Source organism: Argopecten irradians, chromosome 1 (assembly GCF_041381155.1).
Source record: "Argopecten irradians isolate NY chromosome 1, Ai_NY, whole genome shotgun sequence".
Taxonomy (NCBI): Eukaryota; Metazoa; Mollusca; class Bivalvia; order Pectinida; family Pectinidae; genus Argopecten; species Argopecten irradians.
Genome location: NC_091134.1, coordinates 23,267,330 through 23,277,063, shown reverse-complemented (window position 1 = coordinate 23,277,063; position 9,734 = coordinate 23,267,330). Strand labels below are relative to the sequence as shown.

The window sequence follows — 9,734 nt, the reverse complement described above, 5'->3', positions numbered from 1 at the left end:
TGTATAATACAAATCCGTAATCATCTATACCTGTCTTATTTAAAGCAGCTATGTGTGCCGTAACTGGGCGAAAAGTTGTACATTCTATTTTATCATCAGCAATATTCATCGTCTGACTACACTACGCTACACTTTTCTTGAGTGTTAAAGTTATATGTTCCGTAATTTGGCGAAAATTTTTCGTGTTAATTTTTCTTCATTAATCTATTGAAAATCATAAGGTTTGATGAAGTAAGCCGTGAAAATCATTTAAATGGCTTCAGATGCCTTATAAACGTTATAGTAACAACTGTAAAATTGTTGTTTTTAGCACAATATCTATATATTCCCTGTGCAGAAGTGTTAGCTACAAAACTAAGAATGAATATAATAATAATGAAAATATCAATGGTGTAAATATTGATTACTGTCCAATTTCATTATCATAGTATGCTGATGATACTTCACTAAAACAGAGAGGTCATTAAAGGAAGCAGTATGTGAGCTTAAAAAATTAATTAAAAATGAATGTAGAAAAACTCAGGTTATATAGATCGGGAGTAAAAAGTATAGTGAGGATTATTATTTACCTGAGCTAAATCTTCAGTGGAGAAAAGAAAAATTCACATTGTTAAAAATAAAATTTAGTGTAAATCTTCATGAGATCTCTAAACTTGATTTTGACAAAAAGCTAACTAAACTCAAATCACTTGATTTGGACAAGGAGGTTATTAACAACTATTGGAAAAATTAATATTATAAAATCTCTACTCAAATCTCAATATAACCACCTACTTATATCACATCCTAACCCTGATGATAAATTTATAAAGAAACTTTTAAATACATTTCTGTGTAATGGAAAACCAGATAAGATTTAAAAGGAAGTAATTATTCAAAAATTCAAAGGAAGTAGTTGTTCAAAATTATATTAATGGTGGCTTATAAATGACTAAGATTTATGCTTTTATTAACTCTCTTAAACTTACTTAGATTAGAAGACTCTATAAAAGTAATGAGAAATGTCAGAATAGCAACGATCCACGGAGGACAGCTTTTACTCGTTTGTCATCCATTTTATGTCTATTGCCGTTTTTATATTGTATTTGCAAAATCCATTGTTTATTCTCAGATTCCTCCCAAAGTAAATAGCACTGCTATTACATCTTGATTTATATTTCCATCTGTGTCATTTCACCATCAACCTTTTAAAATCAAAATAAGCGTACTTTTGAATGACCCCATTATTTACGTTTAAACATTACTAGATTTTGCCTAACGTTACATTGTTTATAATCTTTATTTTGCACTTTGCTTTCACTTATTAGAACCAAGCACAGATTTCCCTGACACTTCACTTGACATTGAACTGTATTAAAATCAAAGTGTTATATTTCGTCATTTTATTATTTTTGTATATTTTTTAGTTGTTTTTAGTCTGCTATCTTTGTAAACAACATATGCATTATATGGATCTAAAAGTAGAAAGAGTGTCTGACCAGTTCAACAGTGAACAAAAAGAAAACTGAAGCAAAAATTTTCAATCAGTTGAAAGTCATTTTGAATAAATGTTAGAAACAGTCTAAATAGCGAGATTTATATACAGTTTTCAATAAATGCTAAAAGTTCGTTAAACATGCAAACTGCAAACTATAGCACCTTACTCACCCATTGCTAAGGTAAACACGGTTGAATTTTCGTACCTTCCAGTCCTGAAGAGTTCTGCTCTGCTATGAGTTACCTCCCCTACTAGCGAGCAATGGAGTGATGGCGATCTACAGTGTTTACATCATTAACAAAGCAGGGGGGTTAATATACCAATATGACCACTCTGGTGCCAGACCCGAAGTGGAGAAGACTTTTAGTTATCCTCTTGAACTGGTATTAAAAGTTCATGACGAGAAACTTGTCGTGGCATTTGGAGAAAGGGATGGTATCAAAGGTGGGCGTGCCAACATTTTGTTACAGCAGCTGATTCTCTATCTTTATCCTTAGGTATTAAGCTCGTCTGACAATACACGTTAATATATATAATATTATATTGACATGTATTGTCAGACGAGTTTAATACCTATGCCTTTATCATCCGACAACAATCAAGTACATACAAGGGTAGGACATAATTACTGTATATATTATTTGCTATTTCATCTTCAAATTATGCTTTCCGTTGATTTTCATTGCAATATGTTAAAATAAATGAATCATTTAAATTTTGGTATGCTTTCAAATTACGTTATGTGCATGTACTTGAAGACAAAGACTACATTGAGAATCTGAATGATTAATGAATATTGGAAAACATAAATGATTGATATACATTATATTATATAGTAAATTATCATTTCTATAGTCTATATCATCTATTACCTGGTAGATTCATCACTTTGATAATCACATATAATATATATTTATATAATTAGGCTGTTGAAAAGAAGCTGACTCTTCAATTTGATGATAATTAATCAGGGTTGTAATTGTTTTGGTTTAGTTTACCAAACCAAAGCAGATACCACCCTTATATTCTGTCTGATTTTACAACTTTCTTTTTGACAAGCAATATATCTCTTAACACTGAACAGGAAGGAGATTGAATGTATAATGTTTTAGCCCATGATACTCTGTCTAACATATATCTGTCAAAATGGCTAATTCAGAGAATCTCAGGCTGATAAGATTTCAAGTTGATGTCAGATACATGTTTCAATTCTGCATCCTTGATTGAAATATGATATCTGTTTCTTTTCAATTGTAATCATGTAATCATGTAATTAAAACACCAATTTAAGTCCTTGTGACTTCTGGAGTCGTATCCTTGTATATGATCAAATAATCGATCAGGTAGCACTATAACAAGTAGTAGAGAATTTGGAGGGTTCATTGTGCCAGTGCTGGTTAAGGCGTGATTTAAAGGAGTTCACAGACTTTGCAGACACTACATTTTTCTGGCAAATTCTTCCAAATATCTACAATTCTGCTGTTAAATCGATGTTTGGTTACTTCTAGTCTGGATACTGGCTTCACGATCTTTTTAGAGTGACCTATTGTGAAGGTGATTGGAGAGATTATAAACAATTGATCTTTGTCGACTTTATCGATGTTGTTGATAATCTTAAAAATTTGGATGAGATGGGAACGTTTTCTCCTATATTCAAGGCTTGGTAATCCTAAGGATCTCAGTTGCTGTTCGTAGGATAAGTTGGTTAATCCATTTAATCTTTTGGTCGCTCTCTCCTCTGGACATTTCTCGATCACAAATTTATCCTTAAGTTACATAGGGTTCCAAATGCAGGATGCATATTCTATATTAGGCCTAATCAGGGACTTGTACAAGTTAAGGAACATTGTTGTATCGATGTAGGTAAAGGATTTGAAGATCAGAACAGTTAATCTGTTAGCTTGTCCATGCCTTACAAGCTACAACAATAAATGCTATGTTCGTTAAACATGCAAAAACAAGCACCTTACTCTGTTTCTTCTCAACATTGCTAGAGGTACAACAAAAGCAGAATTAAGATAATACATTTCTGTATTTGTTTATAGTTGGTCACACCCTACTATCAGTGAATGGCGTCCCAGCAGAGGGGCGGTTTTTGAAGAGTGATGGAAAAGATATAATGGATATCATTGCTGCAGAAGAAAATTACCCAATCAACCTCAAGTTTGGACGAACAAAACTGACCACAAATGAGAGAATTATGTTGGCCAGTATGTTTCACTCGTAAGTATGAATAAAATCTGTTGTACACTATCTATTCACATGGATGCTGTGTATTCAAGACCAAAATGGGGCAGTTGCCAATGTTTATTACATTTTTATTTTCAAATAATTAACTTTTGCAGGTGCCCTGATTGAGTGCTAAATTACTAATTATAAAAATAATGGCAAAGTCTAGTATAATATTCATATAATATACATTAAAGATATTCATATAATAAAATTATAAGTCTTCATTTTGTATTTGATATACATAGTAAGTCTTTAGTTTGTATTTCTTTCCATTATTGTTCTATCTTTACTAATACCATATATGGATCAATATTCAATATTCGTTGTAGACTCTTTGCTATTGGATCTCAACTGTCCCCGGAGCCAAGGAGCTCTGGTATAGAAGTCCTGGAGACAGACACTTTTAAACTCCATTGCTTCCAGACCATGACAGGTATTTATTTTAAAAAGTTTTTACATGTGAAAGCCATGGTCACATCAAAACTGCATAGTGGAATAGTTTTTAGGGATGGCATATCTAGCTATTTCATGGACCAATGAAAAGTGGTCATCAACATTTTCTTTTGAACTAATGAATATAAGTATTAACATATATGTTTAAAAAAATAATCAGTGCTCACATGCAACTGTGCCATCAAAATTGCAATTTTGAAGTACATGTTTTTGATTTTTAGAAATTATTAATATATACACGGATCTGTTATGGGCATAGAGTTACCTTGTCAAAGCAAAAAAATATTGTAAAAGGAAGACTACCAACTTTGCCATAATTATTAAACAATGAAGGAAGAGTCTAGACTAGGCCTCATATCCTGTGTGTCTTCTCTGTAGATGATACAACTAACACTAAATCTCTTTCAGGTATAAAGTTTATTATCCTGGCTGACCCGCGACAGATGGCAGTTGATGTGTTGCTGAAGAAGTTGTATGAAGTTTACTCAGACTTTGCACTTAAGAACCCATTCTACTCATTGGACATGCCAATCAGGTGACTACACATTTTACCCCCATATAATGTATATAGTGTCCCATCCCGTCCTGTATGGAGGTGGATACATTGATGCCTGGCACTACATTACTGGTACCATATTTGACCCTATAAATAGCACCCAGGGTGTTTAAAAAATTGAAAAACCAAGGGACGATTTAAAGGACCAAATTTGGACTAATATTTCACAATGTACAGAATATGCCATTAATCAAGGTAACAAATAAAAAAAAACAAGAAAAAAATTTTTCTTGGTTTTCATAGTGTCAGTCTGATTTTAGGTCAATTTAACTGAAATTGAGGCCTCAAAATAAGGGGTTACTTATTGGGTCAAATACGATGCATTGTATGTGATGTCTTATAAAAAGTTAAAATGTCATACCACAAAAGCATTCAATTTGAAACATCAGAAAAACTTAGGTGTTTTATTGCTTGCGTATGTTCAATACTTCAGTTAGGTTGAATTGTAATTTCATGTAAATATGTAAATCAAAGTTCTGCTCATTTCTTCTTATGTCTGATATGTTCACTTTGTTGATAAAGTAAAGTACAGGTGCCTGTGATATAACTGATAAAGTAAAGTACAGGTGCCTGTGATATAACTGATAAAGTACAGTACAGGTGCCTGTGATATAACTGATAAAGTAAAGTACAGGTGCCTGTGATATAACTGATAAAGTAAAGTACAGGTGCCTGTGATATAACTGATAAAGTAAAGTACAGGTGCCTGTGATATAACTGATAAAGTAAAGTACAGGTGCCTGTGATATAACTGATAAAGTAAAGTACAGGTGCCTGTGATATAACTGATAAAGTAAAGTACAGGTGCCTGTGATATAACTGATAAAGTAAAGTACAGGTGCCTGTGATATAACTGATAAAGTACAGTACAGGTGCCTGTGATATAACTGATAAAGTAAAGTACAGGTGCCTGTGATATAACTGATAAAGTAAAGTACAGGTGCCTGTGATATAACTGATAAAGTAAAGTACAGGTGCCTGTGATATAACTGATAAAGTAAAGTACAGGTGCCTGTGATATAAACTGATAAAGTAAAGTACAGGTGCCTGTGATATAACTGATAAAGTAAAGTACAGGTGCCTGTGATATAACTGATATGATAACTGATAAAGTAAAGTACAGGTGCCTGTGATATAACTGATAAAGTAAAATACAGGTGCCTGTGATATAACTGATAAAGTAAAATACAGGTGCCTGTGATATAACTGATAAAGTAAAATACAGGTGCCTGTGATATAACTGATAAAGTAAAGTACAGGTGCCTGTGATATAACTGATAAAGTAAAGTACAGGTGCCTGTGATATAACTGATAAAGTAAAGTACAGGTGCCTGTGATATAACTGATAAAGTAAAGTACAGGTGCCTGTGATATAACTGTAGACAACATTAATAATTGACTTTTTTCTTTTCCAGATGTGACTTGTTTGACACGAATCTCCAGCAGGCAATAGAACAAGCAGAGAGACTGGGCATCAGTAATATATGATCTGTGTAGATGGTAGTCGCTCATTATCATCAACCAGATTCATGCAACTCCACACATTCAAAATACAAGGGATTCATTCCACTACATCTTTCTTTTATCATTAGTGTCACAGAAAGTGGAGTCTGGAGAAAGAATGAGAGAAAAAGGAAGGAAAAAATAGATAGTTAGAATGTGTTAAAAGAAAGACTGATAGAAAAAGGAAGAGATGAAAGAAAGAAATTGAAGTGAAGAAAGGACAGAAAGATGAATGACAGAGTGAAAAGAAGAGGAAAGAAGAGGAAAGAATGATGAAGAGAGATGAATGGATGAAATAGAGAAAATAGAGATATATTTGGTAATTGTATAGATAAGGCATATTTATGTACATGTCTGTTCAATTAATTTCTTTTGTTGTAAAAAATGTCATGGTTTATTAAGTTATCACATTTTCTTGATTATCTTGACAATAATATATGGTTTCCCAATTCACTAAAATATGGTTTGCATGGGGTTTAGCAACTTCACTAGCCAAGGGTTGTTTGGAAGAGTATCGTACTGAATACCCTTGGCTAGCAAAGATGGGGTTTTAGTAAATTTTCTTATGATATTTAATGCAAACAATCACCTGGTAATAAGACTATAAATATACACATGGTAATGTTACTAAGTTGTGTGATGAAATCTAGTGCTATCTTCTAATGCAATGTTTGGAAAAAATACATTTGTGTTGGGTGGTATTAATTGTGAAAAATAAAAGTGGTAATAAAATACTGTAAAATATTGTGTTTATTATGTCCTTATTTGGGAAAATAATCAACCAATGTTCAACATCTCGACCCTCTTTGCAGTCCTGGTTGAGTGCAATAAAGGGAAGTAACTGATAGATCCAAATGTCTGTCTCGAGAATAATACCACTTCTCCCCAAACATGTCGAGGTAATTCAGGCACATGACATTGAGAATCTAAATAGTGCCATGCTTAGATGTTATATCATGTGAGTAACAGTCCACTAGCCCAGTTTCCAAAATATATGACAACTTTTTGGTGACGTAAAATTTAAGATCGAGTTGAACTTATAACAGAGTCAGAAGAGATAACAAAATAATCTTTATGAATAGCATGTAACTTCCAAGAATATTTTAGTCCTATCCGACTGTGCCAGCGGAAGCACAAACTCCTGGCAGTGACACCATGCTGGGCAGATCGAAAGGTCTCAGACGTATGACGCTGTGCAGTGAAAGCCAAAAGAGACCATTTATGTAAGAAGCAAGAACTGAAAACTATAGCGTATAATTGCTAGGGCTAAGCGAGACTAAGACAAGATGGTTACAGAAATAGAACAGATAATACTTTCATATAGAGAGATGTATTCGGGACACTGAGGAGAAAGCTCATCACGCGGAAAGTGTAGCTTGCTGATACTGGTACTAAAGGTAGTGTACAGTCATTGCCTAGGAAACTGTCAAGCCCGTATCATCATGATTCACTGCCAAAAAGAAAATTATCAAGCTAAATATTATCTAGTGCTATGCTCCTATAAATGATGTGCAAAATGAGAAGAAGATGACTTTTTGAACAGCATCAGTAACATGATGTCCTATTGATAGGCGAATTCTACGCCAAGAAATGGCAGAACAACAGATGATATCATAGAAAAAATATGAACTGGTGGCGGCGGGGCAAATGAACAAGAGTTGAGGGGGGGGGTTGCTTTGCAGATCTCTGTTTCACGAATCAGAAGGTTATAGGAGGAAGCATTTTTCCTCATAAACGGAGACACTAAGCTATATGGAGATCCCTGATTGTGTCATAGAGAACCAAACTAGTTACATCTACATTACTCGTAAGTTCAGAAGATCATTTCAGAGAGGTTCCAACCATCACTACAGCATCTGATAGAAAATGATGGAACAGACACTGAGAGACGATGGCAGAACACAAAGCAACTCTGATACGACACGACGTGAAGAAGTGTTGGGGTAGAAGAGCATACAACAAAAAGATGGGGATCTGTGGACACAATTCGCAAATTAGGAACAGGACGAGAAATCCAAAGTCAGAGCGCAAGAAGAATATAAAGCAGCCAATATAGAGGCGAAAAACAAATACCAGGAATGACAAAAGAGACCACATTGATAGCCTTGGAAGCCAAGGAGATGGGCAGAATACTTCCAGGAACTGCTATTTAAACCGATCTGCCCCTGTAATACCACCAGATATTCCAAGAAACTGTGGAACATGATCAAGAGACAGACATCAATGTACTATGCACAATCTCTTTAGCAAGATCTAGGAGAAAAAGTAGATTTATGCCCAGGGGAAGAAAGCATCATCATCAAGCCTCCGTAGAAAGGGGCAGCAACTGTCCTGACAGTGCCGGAAAAGGTGTTCGACAGAGAGCTTGAATAGGTATTACTAAGTAAACTCGTTTTACAATGTGTGTCAATTATAATAATATTATCTATATATTGATATATATTGTCAGTCGAGTTTAATACCTATGAGAGCTTCTGGAGAAGATGAAAGAGGCTGTCTACTCCTATAACACGAGAGGCCACTGGTCAACCTATTTGTCATATGGACGTTATTTCGCTGAGTGTTAGCCAGTCACACGGCGTAATATTTCTAAAGTATCTCGCTGTGCTGCAGTCAGAAGATCCTGTGCATACCAGATTGCTTGGCAACGTATCATTTTGATACAGTCGCTGGATTTGAAATATAAGACCCAGTGGCAACCTATCCCTTTGACAACCAGCTCCTCACAATGATAGAGCTCTCTGTCTATCCCGGCATATTTGAAAACCAAAACGATATAAAATCGAGTCCTTTTGTCGTCCTTATCACGAAAACAGCGTTTTCTAAAATTAAATTTAAAATCTGGATTCATTTGTGAACAGCTTAGCTAGACGATGAACAACACTCTCCGACGACTTGAAAAATTCACATTGGCCCAGATTATCAGTTCTAAGATCGTCTATAACAACAACTGAACATGTAAGCTATTCGCGATCTTGAGCAGTTTTGGCTTTCACAGACGATGCAATGATACTAAAATCACGTAGAAAAAAAGCAATTTAAATAGAATCAAACCGGTCTTCAAATAATTTTCGTCTGTACATATACTAGTACTGCATGTATATAAAGATCACAACTAAACCATTACCTTTCCGAAACAAAATTTCAAAGTTCCTTAAAAACAATAATAAAATAAGCAAGTATATATATGTCGATGATCTAAGATAAGGTTACAACACCAAATAAATGGATGAGTCCCTGTGCAATCTATTTTAACAGCGAAGATTTATTTCTCTGGTTTGCCATACTGCTGCAGTGATAATTAACTAACGTGCGGTATTATGACAACGGTGGGAAACATTTACATGTATGATCCGCATTATGAAAATTGTCATTTGATTTACTTCAATTAGATTATTTGGAGATGACGATAAAAGTTAGTATTAACGGTAAGCTAATAACTTTTGCGACTCTTGACAAAATTATCAATCTCGTTCTTCATTCCAATTTAAAAAATTAAAAGCCGTTTCGAGA

At 34.3% G+C, this 9,734-nt stretch overlaps 1 protein-coding gene across 1 annotated transcript; it reads left to right on the top strand.

Annotated features, from left to right (window-relative positions):
• Window positions 1–1,711: 1,711 nt before the first annotated feature.
• Window positions 1,712–6,966, top strand: LOC138321377 (trafficking protein particle complex subunit 4-like). The gene is made up of 5 exons (XM_069265030.1): window positions 1,712–1,921; window positions 3,523–3,700; window positions 4,039–4,142; window positions 4,571–4,697; window positions 6,134–6,966. Exons 1-5 carry the CDS (start codon window positions 1,747–1,749, stop codon window positions 6,204–6,206), a joined length of 657 nt encoding a protein of 218 aa, XP_069121131.1. The 5' UTR covers window positions 1,712–1,746; the 3' UTR covers window positions 6,207–6,966.
• The last annotated feature ends 2,768 nt before the right edge of the window (window positions 6,967–9,734 follow it).